The sequence below is a fragment of the Amphiprion ocellaris genome, chromosome 4, assembly GCF_022539595.1.
Source record: "Amphiprion ocellaris isolate individual 3 ecotype Okinawa chromosome 4, ASM2253959v1, whole genome shotgun sequence".
Classification (NCBI taxonomy): Eukaryota; Metazoa; Chordata; class Actinopteri; family Pomacentridae; genus Amphiprion; species Amphiprion ocellaris.
This window is the reverse complement of record NC_072769.1, coordinates 23,027,903-23,049,027: the sequence shown is the minus strand read 5'-3', so window position 1 is coordinate 23,049,027 and position 21,125 is coordinate 23,027,903. Positions and strand designations below refer to the sequence as shown.

At 39.3% G+C, this 21,125-nt stretch overlaps 1 protein-coding gene and 1 long non-coding RNA gene across 4 annotated transcripts; both read right to left on the bottom strand.

Annotated features, from left to right (window-relative positions):
• Positions 1 to 126: 126 nt before the first annotated feature.
• LOC129348674 (uncharacterized) lies at positions 127 to 1,298 on the bottom strand. Its single transcript, XR_008601300.1, has 2 exons — positions 1,109 to 1,298; positions 127 to 707 (listed from the first exon to the last, which is right to left on the bottom strand). It is a non-coding gene; the product is annotated as an uncharacterized LOC129348674 (long non-coding RNA).
• Positions 1,299 to 2,293: 995 nt separating this feature from the next.
• LOC111567269 (B-cell receptor CD22-like) lies at positions 2,294 to 17,507 on the bottom strand. 3 transcript variants are annotated; one of them, XM_023268261.3, is made up of 13 exons: positions 17,269 to 17,507; positions 14,352 to 14,696; positions 14,026 to 14,238; positions 13,275 to 13,625; positions 12,942 to 13,163; positions 12,195 to 12,464; positions 10,075 to 10,113; positions 9,236 to 9,493; positions 6,936 to 7,196; positions 5,753 to 5,834; positions 5,589 to 5,649; positions 4,591 to 4,808; positions 2,294 to 4,442 (listed from the first exon to the last, which is right to left on the bottom strand). In XM_023268261.3, the coding sequence occupies exons 1-13, from the start codon at positions 17,321 to 17,323 to the stop codon at positions 4,370 to 4,372; spliced, it is 2,448 nt and encodes an 815-aa protein (XP_023124029.3). In that variant the 5' UTR covers positions 17,324 to 17,507; the 3' UTR covers positions 2,294 to 4,369. The 3 variants fall into 3 exon arrangements, with proteins under 3 accessions (XP_023124029.3, XP_023124028.3, XP_023124031.3); XM_023268260.3 differs by having other exon boundaries at positions 4,591 to 4,811; positions 17,269 to 17,506; XM_023268263.3 differs by lacking the exon at positions 10,075 to 10,113 and having other exon boundaries at positions 4,591 to 4,811; positions 17,269 to 17,506.
• Positions 17,508 to 21,125: the final 3,618 nt, after the last annotated feature.

Below are 21,125 nucleotides of genomic sequence, written 5' to 3'. Positions count from 1 at the left end.
GTTCACTTCAAACATGCTCTTTTACACATATCTATATGTAGCACTTCCTTTGTACGCTCACTTACGCACACTTGTCACTTAACCTAGGTACTTTTCAAGAAGGGGTAGAGGAAAATATTTGAACACTTGTTTTGAAAATATAGCCAGCCTTTATTTAACAATAACACTTAACCTTATGCAGTTTCATACCTTTTGTGAAAGTTTATGATAACCACACTTCAAGTGAATGCAAAACCTTCCTTAGTCCAGTAGGATTCAGTTCGTTAGGATTCAGAGTTAAATTGTTCTTTCCCTTATATTGTCCTTTAATTGGGAAACAACTTTTCCCTTTATATTGTCCTGTAAGTTGGAAAACTCGGATTTTCCCTGACCTCTCAATCAGTTCTGTTTGTAGAGAAAATTCCACAAGAAACAAAATAAAATCAGAGCTCTGACAAAATAACAAACTAAATAAATTGAAACCAAAGTCCATCTACCCGGGTAGTGTGATGATTGTTCAGTGCTTATCTGTACGATGAATTGAAGAACATGGAGAGAAGTCGTCCTCCTAATCAGCGATGCGATCCTCTGCACACCTGCGATGTACTCTCTGTTTGTCTGTGGCACGTCTTCTGTCCGTCTGTATGTCCATCGGCGGTTTGCACAATAAACTCAGCTTCTTTCTCCCTTTCGCCCTCTCAGTTTGTCAGGGTAAATTTAAAAAAAACCTGCGTAAGTAGGGCAACATTATTCTCTCATAATCTCATACATGACCAGATCTGGAATTTATACTGTTCAATGTTCTAAAATACTACATTTACGGTAGGTTCAAAGTTGCAATACATTCAATTTAACTTGCTGTAAACATGTAGATTATGCAGAGCAACATGACTAGCATTTTTTCTTCATCCCATTGATTCGTACTTTAGTTTGCAACACACAAGTCATACTCCGATTGGTTGTTAATACGTCCTCTCAGCAACTTTCAAACTATATTCATCAACAACAGAAAAAAGCAATCAAATACCATTTATCCATGTCAATCCCATATTACTCTTTGTAATACAGTAGCTACGTCAGCTAAGCTACATTAGCTAGCACGGCATGTAAGGTTCTTAACAACACTCACCGGAGAATAGGAAAACAAAACCTCTAAATCCTTGACAATCCTTGACAAAACTTCGACCAGTTACTCCTTGTAACTCTTTGTAAAATACAGTTTGTTCAGAAGAGTCCTTAAGTTCACTCGTTTCTCTTGCTGATTAACTCCGCGTGGTCTGGTTTGCTCCGTTTCATTCTCTGCTTCTCCTACAGCTGTCGTTGACCCTTCCTCTAGCTGCGGCGCTACCCTCTGCCATCTGCTGGCGCAAAGTGGCTATTACATCTAAAAACTGAAAAGTTCATCCAGATTTAGGCTATTTTGAGTGGGTTACGTATAGCTGTGCATAGTAGTTAAAGTTGCATTCGCGGATGACATTGCTTCTTCTAGAAAACACTCTCAGTGAAGCAGAAGACCTTCTGCATCGGGTAGAGCAAGAAACAAGACTGTTTGGACTCTTTCTGAATGCTGGAAAGACAAAGTTCCAAATGAACTAGAATCCAAATAGTTGATGTTTATCACTGCTGGGTTTGTTCTCTTTTTTTTTTTTTAAATCACCAAAAGGACTCAAATTATCAGCCAGAAACCACAAAAACAGAAAGAACTGATTGGATTTTCAACTTTCCAACAGTCCTTGAACGTGTCGTGAAGTTCCATCAGAAAAACGTACCAAACTTAAGTTTGAAATTGTGTGAAATTAGCTGTCTGTAACGTAACGAGTAGAGGATTGTAAAACAAAACAAAACCAAGTGCAGTAGAACATCTTGGTATATTTGTCATACAGTAAGTACAAAAAGCTTGCTCTCTATACATCAGCTGTGTTTAATGTGGTGGACAATACCAGTGGCGGGGTCCTGTTTATCCTTGTGGAAGCCAAATTTAAAGCAGTGATGCACCATTTCTTCATTTATTATTCAGAGCTCTTAAATGCGCCTGTTGATGGTTGTAAACACAGGGGACAAGAGGGGAGACTTTATCAATCAAAAACATTTAAACAAGAAAAAATAAGAAATACAGAACACTGCCGTCTGCATACAACAATGCTAAAAAGCCCCAAATGTTTTTGATGCTGTTTCTACACAACAATCTGTCATAATATGGAATCATTTTGCTGTGGACTGCAGAGACCAAATGTGTGACTGGGACTGTTGAAACTGGCAACATTCAGAGAGCTTTTTCTGTATTACATACATTAACATGACCTCTGGAACAGTCTACTCATTAAATGAATCTGTTTATTTTGTAAAATATCAACATATATAACAAAATAGATCAGTGCAGTCAAGACAGTTTATGAAATTATTGCCAAAGGGTATAAAAGGGTGTGAAATAAGCCACATACTGAAAAGACAATCCAAACCACAGTAAATAAATATCAGTTTAAGGCCTAGTCCACACACATTAAGGGTCTTTTTTTCTTTAAAAAAGGGTTCTTTCTCCACTGTTGCCCCAAAAAGACTCCCTCCACATAGAAACACAAAACTGTAGCATTGTTAAGAGTATGGCGAATCAAGAGGCGGTAACATAAACCTAAACCCCAGAGCAATATTGGCCAATCAGAAGGTTAGGAAAGGGAAAAAAGTTATTACAGGTTCCATTAGGCTACTATTCTGACTTGCCAGGTGATACTGAAGGTATAAATCTGCCTCTGGTCAGCTTTGTCCTCTCCATTCGCTATATACATGGTAACTTTTTCAAAAATCCATTTCAGTATGAGACACGACCTCCTGACAGCAACCTACCACATGAAAAATTTTAAGTCTTGCCGATCATTTGGACCATGCAGTAATGCAGTCCTGCTATTTTTTTGTTTTGTTTATTTTTCAATAAATTATTCAATTCAATTCAATTCAATTTTATTTATATAGCGCCAATTACAGTCAAATTGTCTCGAGACGCTTTACAGAACCCATATGCCTGACCCCCAGAGCAAGCCAAAAGGCGACAGTGGCAAGGAAAACACCCTTTTAACAGGGAAAAAAACCTCGAGCAGAACCCGGCTCTAATGTGGGGGGACCCATCTGCCTGCTGGCCGGGCGGGTTGAGAGGGACAGAAGAAGTAGAGAGGTAGAGATAGAGGGGTAGAGGTAGAGATAGAGGGATACAGATAGAGGGGTAGAGATAGAGAGGTGGGGGGTGGGACACAAGGACCATAAAACACAGCCACACATCTGAAGCATCCAGCATCCAGCTCTGGGACCAGGGACACTCGGAGAAAGGACACATAAAGAAACAGAGTGAATGTAATGCAATAATGGTATATATAGTAAATACATAGGTAGTTAGAGAAGGGCTCAGTGCATCCAGAGAGGTTCCCCAGCAGTCTAGGCCTATAGCAGCATAACTAGGGGCAAACTAAAGGGACGTCAAGAGGGGAAGTCAGTTGTGCAAATGAAAACACCAGCTCACCCCGTCAGGGTCACCCAGTCAGCCCTAACTATAAGCTTTGTCGAAAAGGAAGGTTTTAAGCCTGGTCTTAAAAATAGAGAGGGTGTCCGCCTCCCGAACCCAAGCTGGGAGCTGGTTCCACAGGAGAGGCGCCTGATAACTGAAGGCTCTGCCTCCCATTCTACTTTTAGAGATTCTAGGAACAACAAGTAAGCCTGCAGTCTGAGAGCGAAGAGTTCTGCTAGGGTAATATGGTACTATCAGGTCTTTAAGATATGACGGAGACTGGTTGTTAAGAGCTTTATATGTCAGAAGAAGGATTTTGAATTCTATTCTAGATTTAACAGGGAGCCAAAATTATCCACTTTAAATCACAGTACATGCAAATGTTCCACCACAACAGTCTCACCTGTCACTATTTTTTGATGGAACACCTTAGCTCCACCTACAAACACTGTGATTGTTTTAAAGAAGTACAAACAAGTATTTTTTCGCCCTCTAGCAGAAGGAAGTACAGCCAGTCCATGATGCATTATCATTATTCAATTCAGTTCAATTCAATCTTATTTATATAGCGCCAATTACAGTCAAATTGTCTCGAGACGCTTTACAGAACCCATATGCCTGACCCCCAGAGCAAGCCAAAAGGCGACAGTGGCAAGGAAAACACCCTTTTAACAGGGAAAAAAACATGATTATGTGCTACAGAATAGGCTGGCTCAGTGAGACTAGTAGGCTACCAATAACGGTGCATCAATGAACCACATGTGTGAACTGATTGAGACTGTTTATGCATAAATATCTGTAAAGTCCTGTTAACAAGGTAGGCACCAGCACAAACTCTGTAACGTTTTCATGGAAACGTCAAGCATGTAGGGTTGGAAGAGGGACAGAGATTTGTGTTCATAGCCTGTGGTTTTTGTTGACTGTGCTGTACACTGCTGATGGGTTCTCCACAGCTTCCTGATGCCTCCATCTGTCAGAGCAAAACACACTTCATGAAGATAAGGACTGGTAATTACAAACAAACATGAACAACACCCTTAAGGAAGAACAGATTTCAAAACACGGCAACATGATGGAAGGAATTAAACATTTTTCCATTCAACAATAGGTCACCTCACCCTGGACTGCCATTGTTAAAGCTGACAGCAGTGTACTCCACATCTTCCTCCTCCTCTTCCTCCTTTTGTTGTTTGGGCCAAGCAAGCATAATGTTGGAGTAGAGGGGATCTTCCTGCTTCTTACAGAAACGAACACTGCTGTAGTAAAGGTCGTCCTGCTGCTCTGCTGGTTCTCTCTTCACTGCAGCTGAAGGGGTGTCGTATTGTGGGTCTACATCCTGCTGAAGGGTAAATATCTCATTAACAACAGAACTCAGGTATATAGGTCAGTGTGTCACAAGTTTTAAAAAATCATTTTATGTTTTGCTATGAAGTGCGACTGCTGAAGGATTAAGGGGGATATCTTACTCTACCAGCTGAGCCACATCCTCCCAGTATGGACAAAGCAATGTGTATGTGTTGATGGGGACATACAGTATACACTGTCATTCAAAAGTTTAGGGTCACCCTGACAATTTCATGTTTTTCATGAAAACTCACACTTTTATTCATGTGCTAACATAATAACACAAGGGTTTTCTAATCATCAATTAGCCTTTCAGCACCATTAGCTAACACAATGTAGCATTAGAACACAGGAGTGATGGTTGCTGGAAATGTTCCTCTGTACCTCTATGTAGATATTCCATTAAAAATCAGCTGTTTCCAGCTAGAATAGTTATTTACCACATTAACAATGTCTAGACTGGATTTATGATTCATTTAATGCTATCTTCTTTCCAAAAACTGCTTTTCTTTTAAAAACAAGGACATTTCTAAGTGACCCCAAATTTTTGAATGGTAGTATATATCCACACTACTGAAAGGGTCAAAACTACATTACAACAGTGTTTATCAAAACCATTTTCCTGTCTCAACACAGGATCATCTATGACAAATATAAGGCTTTGGGTTTTATCAAATACAAATGAATAGGATGGAAAAAAGAAGGCAGCAAATAAATGAACAAAAGCACCATTTTAATCCATTTTTCAGTGACCTCAGCAATTGTTCCATACCTGTGCTGTATTGTCTGGGTTCTCTCTGGACTCTGACGTTTTTTTCAAGGACCACTGTCTTCTGGAGGAGTGGACAAACAAATGAATCATCAAATGACATCCCTAAACAACTGACTAAATTTAAAATGCCTCCCTGCATGTAGCAGTAAATCTGAACCACTCACCTAATCAATAGGAAGGCAGACAAGAATATGATAGCCAGAACAATAACAGTGATTGATCCAACAGCCGCTGATTTCAAAGGTCCTGGGAAGCAGTGATTAAACAGAAACACTGAACATTTTTAAATTATGGAATGTTTGGCAACAGAGAATTTGATGTGAAATGGCAGATCTTCAATCAACTTCTAAAAAAGAAATGCTGTATTCTGACAATGCTATATGGGGGAATGAACAGCCTTGGGCGGAGTACCGCGCTCTCTGAGTGTTTGTTATATACTGGTGGTCCATAATGCTTGCCTAACAATTGATTATGTGTCTAAATGAGGCCCTCTGGATTTGCAGCCCATTGTGTAGCATTTCCAGCCAGAAGAAGGCAAACATTTTGATCAAATAAAAGCTCTCTATAAATTGTAATTTGTCAACAAAGATACCATGAAGAATGAACCTAAAGGGCTTAAGGTCAGTTCATGCTTTATGCATCCTTGTGTACAGGCCAGTAAGAGGATGTTATGCGGATGGTTATATTTCTCTTCATATCAAAGGCAGATAAACATACAGAGATATAGGTGATGCTTTAAAACCACGTTAATGTGATTATTCCTGAGATGTGTCAAGCACAGTGGGCAGATGTAACACAGGCATGAACAAATAAAAGCACTTCCAAAGTTTGGTTTCAACTACTTCAATTACAACTCTTTAAAGGATGCATAATAGAAGTGTGGATGATGGAGAATCACCTTTCAAAGTCTCTCATCTTAACAAACATCTAGGTGCCACTTGTTTTCCTGGTACATGTACACTCATAGTGCAGACAGTCCATGCGGTAATAACTTACACACAGATTTGGGTAGGTGGCAAAATTTACGTTACACGTACGCTTGTGGACATGAAACACGTGTGGTTGCAGACAAGGAAAGCATGAACTGATACTTATGTAGTATCACAACCTAGCAGTAAGAGTGAAAACAGGTAACTGACCCTGTGATAAATGGCTACCATTTAACCCTAATCTCTGGGCAAGATCAGTGTTTCTGTGGAAAACTATTTGATTTACAAATTTATCTGTTTTCAGCTTGGGTGTTAGGTTGTGTGACTAAATGCATGAATGTACAGCAATACCACCCCACTTTTGGTACAATATACTTTGCCTGGTTTGTAGTAGTGGATGTAGATTCGTGAGACCTACCAGGCACAATGATCAAATCTAAGGAGGAGTTATGGTGTCCTCTGCTGTTTCTGACTTCACAGTAGTATTTCCCACTATGTTGTGGTGTCGCATTAGTGATGGTGAAGGTCCGTCCTGATGCTTTTGATGAGTCTTCATTCTCCTTGTACCAGGTGTAAGTAGCTTCTGGGTTGGCATCACTGTTGCAGGTCAGATTCACTGAACTTCCCTCCACTATCTCACCAGATGGACTCATTGACACAGAGAGAAGCTTTGGAGCATCTGGTGAAGAACATAAATAAAAATACAAGTTTTTTGCAAAAACAGTAGATGGCAGAATTTATCTGATGCTATCGAAGGGTCGGCGGTTCGGTTCCTGCTCTGTCCTAGTCATGTGCTGTCGTGTCCTTGGGCAAGACACTTTACCCACCTTGCCTCCAGTGCTGCCGCTCACACTGGTGTATGAATGCATGTGAATGTTGGTGGTTGTTGGAGGCCGTAGGCGCAGATTGGCAGCCACACTTCCGTCAGTCTGCCCCAGGGCAGCTGTGGCTACAAATGTAGTTTACCACCATCAGAGTGAGAATGTGTGAGTGAATAAATAATGGATCCATTGTATGCGCTTTGAGTGTCTAGAAAAGCGCTATATAAATCTAATCCATTGTTATTATTATTATTATTATATCAACTAATGCCACTCAGTTTTTTTTCATGGGGCTGTGCTAGAGGTCCATAGCATCCATCCTTCATCTATACACCACTTAATCTTCATTAGGGTCGCAGGGGATTGGAGTCTATCCCGGCTGACTTACGGTGAAGGCAGGAGACACCTGGACAGATAAAAGTCTATCACAGGGCTACATATAGAGACAAACAATCACACTCAGATTCATACCTACAGGCAATTTAGAGTTACCAATTAACCTCAGCATGTTTTTGGACTGTGGGAGGAAGCTGGAGAACCCGGAGAAAACACACACATGCACATGGAGAACATGGAAACTCCATGCAGAAAGATCCCAGGAAGTTCCGGGACGCGAACTGTGGAAGTTACCGTTCATTCATCATCTGTAAATGAATGCATCTCATGTTGTAGTTTCCTTGTTTTGTTCTGGGTATTTTTTGTACTTACACTGGACATCTATGAAGGCAGGTGTGGAGTTGATTTGCCCATATTTATTTTCACACCTGCAGTAATAGGTCCCACTATCCTCAGAACTGATGGAGGTGAAATTAAAAATGCCTTTCTGTCCTTGGAGCAGTGTTTGGTTCTCCTTGTACCACGTGCAATTAGCTGCTGGGTTAGCATCACCGCTGCAGGTCAGATTCACTGAATTTCCCTCCACTATCTCAGCAGAGGGACTCACTGACTCAGAAAGAATCTTTGGAGCATCTGGGGGACAGTATGCAATTGTTCATATTTGTACACTCAACATGGAAGGACATCCACATCATGAGAAATACAATGTATTTGCTTGTTGTGTGTCTCTGCATAGGTGTTATGCAACATACATCATCTTACATCACTGTCACTTATTTTATTGGGATCCCAAGATCCCAGGAAGGCCGGGATGCGAACCAGGGATCTTCTAGCTGCAAGGCGATAGTGAACCACCGAACCACTGTGCAGCCCCTGATTTAGCCTTCTATAAAAAAATGTCCGTCTCACCTGCTCCAATCCCCCTTTCAACACAACAAATATCAAAATCCAATATACTGTGATGTTCCAACAAAGTTACTGTGAATGCATCTTTAACCGTGACATTCCGACCGCTGAGAAACACATGATGCAGGCAGCTGATGGATTTTCTAGAGACGACATCTGGAGTTGAACTTTGGAAACACTGTGATTGTGCAGCAACAGTTAAGGCCGATGTTTTTACCTCTTTTGGCTGAGTATAATCAGTTGTGGTAAAGCTTATATTTCTGCCATGTTGCAGAGAGAACACAAACAAGACACACACAAGAGTAAAGTTTCATTCTGGCTTGTCATTAAGTTAAAGTGTTGAATTATTGCTATTTAGTTAAAGCTGGCATGATCCATCTGACATTTTAAATCAAAGTTTACGGAAATAAATTCAATATTTGCTCTGTGCAACATTTCTTTGTTAGAACCCACATTCTGTGAGAATATTGGACTGAAATGTTGGTTTCACTTCAAACATTTACATTTGCCAGCAGTCAGTGGACGCTGATGGAATCTAAAAAGAAACTGCCAAATGTGCTTTAAATTTGGAAGTTACAGTTCATTCACCATCTGTAAATTAATGCATGTCATGTTGTAGTTTCCTTGTTTTGTTCTGGGTATTTTTTGTACTTACACTGGACATCTATGAAGGCAGGTGTCGAGTTGATCTGCCCATATATATTTTCACACCTGCAGTAATAGGTCCCACTATCCTCAGAGCTGGTGAAGGTGAGGTAAAAAATGCCTCGATGTCCTTGAAGTGTTTGGTTCCCCTTGTACCAGGTGCAAGTAGCTTTTGGGTTAGCATCACTGCTGCAGGTCAGATTCACTGAACTTCCCTCCATTATCTCACCAGAGGGACTCACTGACATAGAGGGAAGCTGTGGAGCATCTGGTGAAGAACATAAATAAAAATACAAGTTTTTTGCAAAAACAGTAGATGGCAGAATTTATCTGATGCTATCGAAGGGTCGGCGGTTCGGTTCCTGCTCTGTCCTAGTCATGTGCTGTCGTGTCCTTGGGCAAGACACTTTAGGGAAGCTGTGGAGGATCTGGAGGAGATTTTCACAGACAACACAATGTAAATGAAAATTAAATATGAAATATATGAATTACATTCACCTCTGCTGTTGTGGCATTATTTCTGTTTTTCAGATTTACCACTATGAAGTTGAGGACCTTTTGTCTGTCATGAAGAAATCTTAAAAATTGTTTCATTAACTCCAACTAAGTGCAACAAACTATCAGGCTGAAAATAACAGAAATGTTTTACCAGAGACATGATTGAGAAGCAAGAACATGCAATATTCTGTATGTGTGTCTGTGTAACTGGATAATATTTCAAAATGCTGTAGTACAAAATGTATCCAAATATTGCTTTTCTTACAATGGTTTTACTGATAGCAGTTTCGCTCTAATTTAAATAAATACTACTTATATGTTTATATTAAGATTTGCAAGTCTTCATCTCACCAGATGGACTCACTGACACAGAGGGAATCTTTGGAGCATCTGGAGGACAAAGGAGAGATAACTTATGAGTCTAAAAATTACAGACCTGTTTTTTTTTTTTTTAGGTATACATCACCACAACCCAGACACATCAACAGAATTTTGATCAAATTAATTGCTATTCATTGCTGTGTGACACATGCCACTGCCACCTCTAGAAAGCTTGGAATCTAAAATAAAAATAAACCCACTTGACCACAGGTATCCTCTTGATTTTGAGAGGTGCTGTATGCGGTTCTGTATGTGGTTGGCACAGCATCAATAGCATCAAATGTTTCAACACAGTGCTGAGCTTTCTCAGCTAGGTTCCAACAGTATTTTGACCTCTTTACACTAAAGTCATTAGAAATTTAGCTGCTAATCTACCAGATGACCAAATTAATTTGGCAGTTGGGTTCATTTTGACCAGGAACTGCCAAGCTTGTTGAACTGAAACATCACTTAAATAAAACCTGTAAAATAAATAGCTGCGCATGATTACATGGTCTAAAGAGATTCAAGAATGGATGAGAAACATCCAGACATTTATCAGTCTGGAGGACTACAAAGTCACTGCTGAGGCTCTGAGACTCCAGAGAACCACAGTGAGAGATATAATGGAGAAACATGGAACAGTGGTGAACCTTCCAACATTTCTCCACGAGCACACTGACATCTAACCAGGAGGTCACAAAAGAACCCAGACGACATCTAAAGATCTGTAGACCTCAGTGGCCTCAGTTAAGGTCTGTCTACATGATTCCACAGTAAGGAAAACTCTGGGAGGGAATGGATTCATGGGATAGTTAAAGGATCAAACTAAACCAAAAAGAACATAACAGCTTGTCTGGTATTTGCACAGAAAAAAAAATATCTAGATGAGCCCCAGTGGTTTTGGGATAATATCCTGTGGACTGATAAGTCAAAGGAGGAATTTTTTGGAAGACATGGGTCTGTTACATCTGGTGTAAAATTAATACTGTATTCCACAAGAAGAGCATGATACCAACAGTGCTCTCTATCAGAAAATCCTCCTGGAAATATCCACCATCAGTTCATGACCTAAAGCTGAACACAAATGGTTCATGCAGCAAGACAAAGACCCAAAGCACACAAGCAAGTCCACCTCTGAGTGGCTCAAAAAGAACAAAATGAAGGTTCTGGAGTGGCCGAGTTAAAGTCCGGACTTCAGTCCCATTGAGATGCTGTGGCAAAACCTTAAAAAGCAGTTCATGATTGAAAACCATCTAATGTGGCTGAATTAAAACTCTTTCGCAGAGAAGAGTGGACCAGAAATTCTCCATGGTGGTGTAAAAGACTGATCACAAGCTGGAACAAACATTTAACTGCAGTCGTTGCTACCAAGAGTGGACCAACCAGTGATTAGGTTCAGGGACGCAGTTACTTTTTCAATGGGCTGACACAGGTTTTCAATAAATCTTCAACAAGTCATCATTTAAAAACTGCATTTTGTTCTTTGTGAGTTATCTCTAAATATTAGTTTGAGGATCTGAAACTGTTCTGTGTGAGAAATATTCAAAACCTCCTATTTAATCTATTTAATGTTGCTTTTTCAGAGGATGAGAGGAACTCACAACTGAGTGTGACAGATTTTTTTCTAGACTTCACCTGCTGATTCTGTACTCCTACTCCAACCAATGTCCTCAGCCTCTCTTAAACATTCACAGCACTCTGTCAGTCTTGTGCTACCAAAGTACTTGTGCCTCAAGTTTGGCCTTCCATTGGAAAAAGGGGTTTAAATGTTTACTTTTCAGTTCTCGTACTCTTTGCACCAGATATTTATAGTGGCTGGATTAGCATTACTGCTACAGATCAGGTTAACTGAGTTCTTTACAAGCAGGACTCAGAGAAACAGAAGAGGCATTTGGAGGATCTGGTGGAGTTGTGTTAACAGATATTATTCAAAGTTAATGGTGAATTGATACTGTCGGTATTTAAATTAAATCCTCTAAAAATGTTCAGACAAACTGGACAGTTTGAATCGGAGCTCTGAGCTCAGGTCAGGAATCATCTCCTGCTTAACAAGATGAACAGGCTCAATAGATTCAATTTGTTATTTTCAAATTAGCTGCTATACTCACATTTCACATCAATACCAATGTCTTTAGATGTCCTCTTGCCCAGCGTATTCTCCACTGTACAGTAATAGAGTCCAGAGTCTGAGGACTGGATGGAGCTGAAGACAAGCTGTGACTCGTTACTGAGAGACTGAAGGGCTGGATTTCCATTCCTCTTGTACCAGGTGGAATTAGCTGCTGGGTTAGCATCAGTTCTGCAGGTCAGATTCACTGAACTTCCCTCCATTATCTCAGCAGAGGGACTCGCTGACAGAGAGGGAGGCTTTGGAGGATCTGGAGGAGATTTGGACAGACAGACAACACAATGTAAATGAAAATTAAACATGAACTATATGAATTACATTCACCTCTGCTGTTGTGGCAGTATTTCTGTTTTTCAGATTTACCACTATGAAGTTGAGGACCTTTTGTCTGTCATGAAGAAATCTTAAAAATTGTTTCATTAACTCCAACTAATTGCAACAAGCTATCAGGCTGAAAATAACAGAAATCTTTTACCAGAGACATGATTGAGAAACAAAAGCATTCGATGTTCTGTATGTGTGTCTGTATAACTGGATTACATTTCAAAATGCTGTAGTACAAAATGTATCCAAATATTGCTTTTCTTACAATGGTTTTACTGATAACGGTTTCACTCTAATTTAAATAAATATTACTTATATGTTTATATTAAGATTTACAAGTCACAAGCAATGTTTGTATGAATGTGTATTTTTGCTTTTTTGGTGCATGATGAAGTAAACTTACACACTTCAGGTGATGCGTGTTGCTCATGTGTTTTCAGAGCACAGGAGATTCTGTCTCCAAGATAAAACCAGTCTTCCAAAGAAGATGTCACCACATTCATTTTCTGTCCATTCTTAAACCAGACGTAGGAATGACCAGATGGAGTGCAGCTGCTGAGACACTTCAGCTGTAAATGGGTGTAACGCTGAGAGTCTGATATTCTGGTCACATGCACCTGGAGAGCTGGATGTGATACAAAGGAACCAAACTTAGCATCTTAGCTTCACATCATAATAAACATGTTCAGTGTTGTGATTAAATTTACCAAACTGGTGTGTTTGTGTTTGTCATTACCTGTGACTGTCACAGTTGTTCCATGTAAATCACTTTCCCATTCATCCATCGAGGTTTTAAATTTGAAGCGATATTCAGCTGAATCAGTTTCTCTCAGCTCTCTGATTGTCAGTGAGGAGCCTCGACTCCATGTATCGACCTGAACTCGACCTCCATACTGGGAGTCTTTGCTGATGTCCTCAGGTTTAGAGGAACTTGACCACTGATGACTTTGTTGAGGACTAAACCAAAATAATGATTTGGCAGATCTATAACTCTGGTAAGTGCAAGAAATGACCACCGACGATCCTCTGAGAGCACAGATTCTTCTGTTATTGTAGTTCACTTTGTTGCAGTATTTACTGCGGACACCTGAAAGATTTTTTTCCCTTATTGTCAAGAAAACTATAGTTTTCACTACAGTACTTCACAGCTGTTGTGACTTCTGACCCATGTACTGTAAAATATATATGAGGGGGTTAGAAGCAGAGTGGTCCAACCCACAACTGACTTTTATATAATTTCACGAATATTTTATGTCTAAATTTTAGCAGTAAAGTGGTTTAACTCACAAACCAAATACAGCGTTACAGTGGAATGTTAGACCATTCCTGAAAACACAAACCTTTGAACCCATTTTTTCTCAAAAACTACAGAAAGATGGTGAGACCACTCTGCTTCCAAATCCTTCATATGAAGTCACTGTACAGCACCTGAACTAAATTATTGGAAAATTTGTGTCAGTGGAAAATTATGGAGTGGAAAAACTCACAGACTGAATCTGAAGGGAAATCCTCAAATCCTCCTAGAGCGCAAGAAATGCCGTCTTCGTACTGAAAGTTGCCTGAATGAAAACGTGTCGCTATCCCAATATCATGTCCATTTTTGTACCAGACATAGGTAGGATGAGCAGGTAAAGGACAGTCACTGTGGCATGTCAGCGTTTTCTTGTAGGAATTTAAGTCTGGCACATATACATGCAGATCTGTGAAGAAATAACAGGAAGGGTTTTTGTAAAGAAAATATCAACAGACGTGCAAATTCAAAAGTCGTTTACATCATTATTTTGCAGATGCTGGAAATAATTAACATATCAACCTGTGACAGATAAAGTGACTCCAGTTGGACTACTATAACGTCCTTCAGGTGGGTTTGTTATGAACCTGAACTTGTAAACAGCTGAATCGCTCTTTCTCAGGTCTCTGATTCTCAGAGTGCATCTCTTCCCATCACAGCTGTACTGCACTCGATCTGTGTAGGCTTTAACTGTTGTCAGATCCACAAGGTCTTTAATGAACCAGAATGTTTCCTGAACTGTGAGATTATTGCCATACATGTAGGTTGGGTGTTTGTAATCGCAGCTCATTTCCACTGTTGCTCCTTTTACAGCACAGATCTCAGTAGAAGTGAAAGTCACTCCCCAGTCATCCTGACCCTGAACCACTGTAACACAGAGCACATCAGAAACCATGATTAGATTCACATATAAACACCAGACATTTAGAACTGGATATGACCTTAAAAATATAACCTTTAAAATTCAGAGTTGTGCTTTTTTGTCTTAGCTTCTGCATTTGAGACTTAGTTATAAATATTTTTTGAACAGCTGATATGCACTCCCTGTCCAAAAAAAGTTACCACCTGGATTTAACTAAGCAAATAGGTAAGAGCCTTCCATTGGATAATTACTACAGTGATGAATAAGTTTCAGCTGCAACAACTTATTAAACCCTAGCTGATGTAGTTAAAACAACAGTGTTGGAAGACATATCCTGTTGTCATAGAAGTGTAAAAATATCACTATTTCCTTCAGGACTGATAAAGCTGTATCTTATCTCATCTAATGATCAGTCATTTGAGTTGGAAAATCTACTACTAAATGAGAACACACAATGTAAACAAACTACTGTAAATGCTTGATTTAAATAAATAGATAAAAGTGTTTGCTTAAATAGAAGAAGTGTGTGTTACATAATAATAGATCTGCTGTGCTTGGTTGCCTTCCTTGCTGTTGTCAGGCTGCAGCAGAGCGTGAGTGGAAACTGTGGTGAAAAGCACAGATGTGATCAAACTGTGGGCTTGGTCATTATTTCCATCAAAGGAATGTGTTCTCAGAGCTTTGAAATGCTGAAACATCTAGAAAGGGACATTATAGGTGTGCTCAGGAATGAGGTTAAGGTCACATTTTAATTGTTTAATTAGTATTAGTTTTAAATATTAACTTAAATATTAACTGTTACATAATCAATTTAGCAAGAAATATTGTGATAATTAAAGTGAAATTCTCCAAGTCCTCAAATTTAAGGAGCTGATACCATGAAATGTTGACATCGTTGATCAATATAGTTATTGAAATAGTTCACCAACTGATCAACCTGCCTAAAATACTGTTAAGTTGTGTGATTTACCATTTGCTGTGTACACATCCTATAGATTTAAGTGAACTGATATGTTTTATAAGAAAGATCCTGAATTTGTAAAGCAACAAGTAACTATATCATTCAGATAAAGTGCCGTGGAAAAGTGTTTGCCCCTGTCTTGAATTCTTATTTTTTGGAATATTTCCCGCACTTAAATGTTTCAGATCATCAAACAAATTTAAACCTTAGACAAAGATGACCAAAGTAAAAAAAAACAACAACAAAAAAAAGCTATCCAAACCTACCTGGCCCTGTGTGAAAAAGTGATTGCCCCTGTTGTTAAATCATGAATTAACTGTGGCTAATCACATGCTTTGGAAAGCGAGTTTAATTTCACTGACCACACCTAAGCCTGATTACCTCCAGACCAGTTCAATCAAGAAATCACTTAAATAGAACCTGTATGACTAAATGAAGTGGAAATGAAATGGATCCGTGGCAGAGTTCCAAGGCCAAAACCACTGCTGACCAAAAACAACATAAAAGCTCGTCTTACTTTTGCAAACAAACATCTGAATGATCCCTAAGACTTTTGGGAGATATTCTATGGACTGACGAGACGCAAGTTGAACTTTTTGGAAGGTGTGTGTCTCATTACATCTGGATAAAGAACATCATAGCAACAGTCCAACATGGTTAGTGTGATGATCTGCGGCTGCTTTGCTGCTTCAGGACCTGGACGATTTGCTATGATTGATGGAACCATGAATTCTGCTTTCTACCAGAAAATCCTGAAGGAAAATGTTCGACCGTCAGTTCATGACCTCAAGCTGAAGCTCACTTGGGTTCTGCAGCAGGACAACGATCCAAAACACACCTGCTAGTTGACTTCTGAATGGCTTAAAAAAGTAAATGAAGGTTTTGGAGTGGCCTAGTCAAAGTCCGGAATTGAATCTAATTGAAATGTTGAATTATGACCTTAAAAGGACGTTGATGCTGGAAAACCCTCTAGTGTTGCTGAATTAAAACAATTCTGCAAGAAGTGTGGACCAAAATATCTCCACAGAGATGTGAAAGACTCATTGCCAGTAATAGAAAACGCTTGATTTCAGTTGTTGCTGCTGAGACTGGCCAAACCAGTTATTAAGTTTAGGGGGCAATTACTTTTTGACATAGGGTCAGGTACGTTTGAATAGTTTTTTGTCCTTAATAAATAAAATCATCATTTAAAAACTGCCTTTTGTGTTTACTTGGGTTATCTTTGTCTGATATTTACATTTGTTTGATGATCTTAAACATTTTATTGTGCAAAAAGAAAAGATTTGAGAAGGGGGCAAATACTTTATAGCACTGTAAATGCAGTCAAGAAAAGTACATTTCTCTTTCAACTGTAGTAGAGAAGGAGCATTACAATAATCAAGTATCTAAGATTTATACTGAAGCATGAAACATTCCACCATTATACCACCATACAGGAAGCATTTCATACCAGAAACGGCTCTGCTTTCCTCTGAAACCTTTGATTTCAAGAAAGAGAAGTGAATGTCTGCAGGGTTTGCACCACATTGCAAAACATCAATTCAGCTGCATATATTTGCTAAAAATAAACCTTTCTGAAAGTGTTGTAAATGCCGTCAAATATAAACGTACAGTACCTGGTACGCAGAAAAGAAGGACAACAAATCCACTCGCTGCTGCTGTTAAACTCATAGTTGCTCTTCTTGATTCTGTTAAATCGCATCAATGGGATCTCAAACACGAAAAAAATATGATTTGTCAGTTTGTCACAGCAAACATTTCTTGACCAAAAAGTGGAGGACGTGTTCCTTGAAGAGAATTTCTACTGTAAATGGAAAAATCTTCTCTACCAGAGGTAGAGCTGTTAAACACAGACTTCCTTCCTCTTAAGATTATTAATATGCATGAACACACAGGCAGGCAGTAAATCCCCAAGCTGAAATGAAGAAATGATTCTTACTGATGCTTTGCATGCATGGACCCCTTCAAAACACTACCAGTCAAAAGTTTGGAGTCACCCAGACAATTCCATGTTTTCCATGAAAACTCACACTTTTATTCATGTACTAATATAATTGCACAAGGGTTTTCTAATCATCAATTAGTCTTTCAACACCATTAGCTAACACAATGTAGCATTAGAACACAGGAGTGATGGTTGCTGGAAATGTTCCTCTGTACCCCTATGTAGATATTCCATTAAAAATCAGCTGTTTCCAGCTAGAATAGTCATTTACCACATTAACAATGTCTAGACTGGAATTCTGATTCATGTAATGTTATCTTCATTTTAAAAAAATGCTTTTCTTTCAAAAACAAGGACATTTCTAAGTGACCCCAAACTCTTGAACAGTAGTGTATATGAATTAAAGTTGCTCTATACTTTATTTAAAGTTGATATTATTTGTCAAAGTTGCTCTATAGTAGTTGATGTTAAAGTTAAAAAGACCACAGGTTTACTTACTTATAGTTACAGCATGAGCCTGTATAATGATTTGTTTAACACATTCCATTTGGGTGGACTGTGTGAACTAAAAGTGACAGATTTGTTTAAACCTTTCTTTGTAGAAGTTCAAATCTAGGTAGTTAAATGTTTGTTTAAACCAAATGTCCAATAAAGCTCGAGGTAAGCACGTATTTTTAAAAACTTTTTAAAGAACTTTAGGTTTGATCACATATCTCAATTAGAAGCCTGCTTCCTTTATTATTGCAGATATTTGCACTCTTTATCACACAAGACATGTTCACCAAAATCTCTGTGACATGAAGATCACACAGGAAACTGGGTGTGTACATCAGAGGCAAACATGCAAAAGTCTGAGCCTTTTTTTTTTTACAGTAGTCTACACCACAGAACACATGTTCATGGTAGTTGCTCAGTAACTGATATCTATTATAGTTGTGTATTTTAAATGGTGCCATACCAGAAATAGACTTTGTGAACCAAATATAAAATAGGAGACAGTGCACACCATGATGCTACTGCAGAGTAGACCGGACATTTTGACAAACAGAGTTTCTGAATATTTAAACAGGTAAACAACTGATACCATAGCGTGAGTTGTTGATTCAAAAACATTTAATGTAGGAGAAAGTCCAATGTGATAGGTGGAGTGAAAGAAAACTATAACATTACTCTTCTCTAATAGATCGAAGAGCAACCTTTCAATCATATCTGACCACATGATGACCTCTGATCTGAATGCTATTCTCAGAAATGTCTAAGCAGAAACTGCAAAAACTGAACAGGAAACACAAGCCATTACCACAAATTCTAGAAGGAAAATAAACTACACTCACAGCGGCTAATGCCACACTAATGACTTGGCACTGCTAAAGGCAGTTTGAAGCCAAAAACAGCCAGCTCTTCTTTGGGAGCAGTGCCAAAAGAACTGGCTCTCTGAAAAGAGACAGTTCAAGATATCGTGATCCCCCTCAGTCCCTGCCTTTCTCTGTCCTTCTGCTTATTTATCCCTGCACCTTGCTCCTGCTGCCTCTATCTGACATCTGTCTCTCTCTCCTGTCTCTCTGCTCCCTGCATTAGTGTTGAGAAGTTCGGCTCTTTTTAGAGACTGTTCTTTCAGCTCCCAAATGGCTCCTAATTTAGCATCATTTGTAGCCTCGTATTTGAGCCTAACCTGGTACATATGAATGATTTGTGAATTGATAAACCCTTTTGCATTCAGTGTTTTTATGAGAAGCCTCATAATTGCCTCATTTTTGTGCATTTATTCTGTTACAAAAGCAGACATTCCTACTTTGTAATATATTAATCAAACTTTTATACACACAAAAAAATGAACAAAACACTGCACATAAACCTACAGAACAGAACCAAACTTGGTATTCAAACTGTATAAATGTCCTCAGCGCAGGTTGGCATTCAGAAAAATCAGATGCCTGAGCTTGGATGGGAAGATGCGATTTCTTCTTTTGGTATCTGCCCTTTTTTTGAGAAGATTGATGGAACAGAAGTTGCCACAGTAGTCTCCCCTCCATCACCTTCACCAGGTTGGGGAAGACTGAGGCCTTGGCCTGCTGCCAGCTGAGTGGGTCATCTGTTGAGGGGCTTCTCAGGATATGATCTCGCCTCCATTACAGCATCAGCTGTAGAATTACTCCTTGCTGCATCTCCTGCAGCTCTTTCATCAAAGAGCCTCCACACAGCAGAAGTTTGTGGCTCCTCCTCTTGGCCCTCTAATGGTAGAGGTGTTTGGCTGCTGGGTACAATTTGCTGCTGCTGCACTTATTCTCTGAAGGGCCTCATCAACAACTCTGTTGACAGTGAAGGCAAGCTTCTTAAACCTGAGATCCAGTAACGTGGTTTGTGCGAGGACAGTGTTCAACTCCATACAGAGATCAAAAACAAAGTTCTGCCGTGAGCAGAGCTGAGTGACTGAGTGAGAGCTGAGCAACGAAAGGAAAAAAGTTGTGAGTCGGCTCTTGTGATTCACTACAAAGCATCGGTGCATCTTCCACTTGCCTGCAGTCTGCTGATTGTAGCACTGGAGTCGGCTGCAGTCATCAGCTCACCTGCCAGTAATCACCTCTTGCTATTTAAACCTGGTTCATTCATTCTCTCCCTGTCAGACCATAGACTGTCATAGCCACACATGGATTCTAGCCACCCCTTGTATTCCTAGATTCCACCCTGCTGTTCCCCGGGCGTTGCTTTCTGCCTGCCGGTTTCTGCAATTCACTGGCCAGTCTGCTCTTGCCTTGACTGCCACTGGTTCCTCTCGCCCAGACCCTGCTGTAGTCCCCGAGCCTGCCTTCCCCCTTTGTATTCAGTTCTTCATTTTGTGAGTACAGAGTTAGGTTAGTTTTGCTAGTTTACTATGTTTTGATTTTTTTTTTTTTTTTTTTTTTTTTTGGTAGTTGAGTTTGTGGGTTTTGTTGGGAATGTTATAGGTTTTTGTGGTGTTTATTTTCGAGTTGAATTTTGTCGTTTCCCCTCTTAGTTCAGTTTCCCATTTTCTGTGTTGGTTTTAGTTCTTGTTTTGATTAAAATAAAGCCTTTTTATAATTTGTCAGTTCTGTGTCTGATCACCCTTGTAACAGTAATTGATGATTAGAAAACCCTTGTGCAATTATGTTAGCACATGAATAAAAGTGAGTTTTCATGGAAAACATGAAGTTGTCTGGGTGAGACCAAACTTTTGAACAGTAGCTACAGAATTTAAACACTACCTTGTTGTGGGAAAAAAAACAAAAACATTTGATACGCAGTAGACAGTTGATAGTTTCTCATTTGTAACACACATGACCAAACTAAAAATTGCTGTCAATGATATATTCTGCAGGTGTATTAAAAAAAAGTTTATATGGCAAATACTGTCAAATGTCCGTCTCTACAGGAAGACATGTCACTAATGTATACTACCAGTCAAAAAGGAATGCACAGGAGGATGTGGTCTAGACACAACCCTTTTGCTTTTATTGTGGTTGGCACAGGTCTACATAACGCAACATATAGTTCAGCTTTCTTTCGCTT

Bases quoted from the DNA above. Each gene is read 5' to 3' on its own strand.
- LOC111567269 (XM_023268260.3), bottom strand. From the start codon at position 17,323: ATGAGTTTAACAGCAGCAGCGAGTGGATTTGTTGTCCTTCTTTTCTGC. The intron at 13,626-14,025 runs GTGAGTTTTTCC...AAAATCTTTCAG, and splicing joins TTTCCCTTCAGATTCAGTCT to GTGTCCGCAGTAAATACTGC. The intron at 10,114-12,194 runs GTGAGTATAGCA...TTTGTCCTCCAG, and splicing joins CATTGGTATTGATGTGAAAT to ATGCTCCAAAGATTCCCTCT.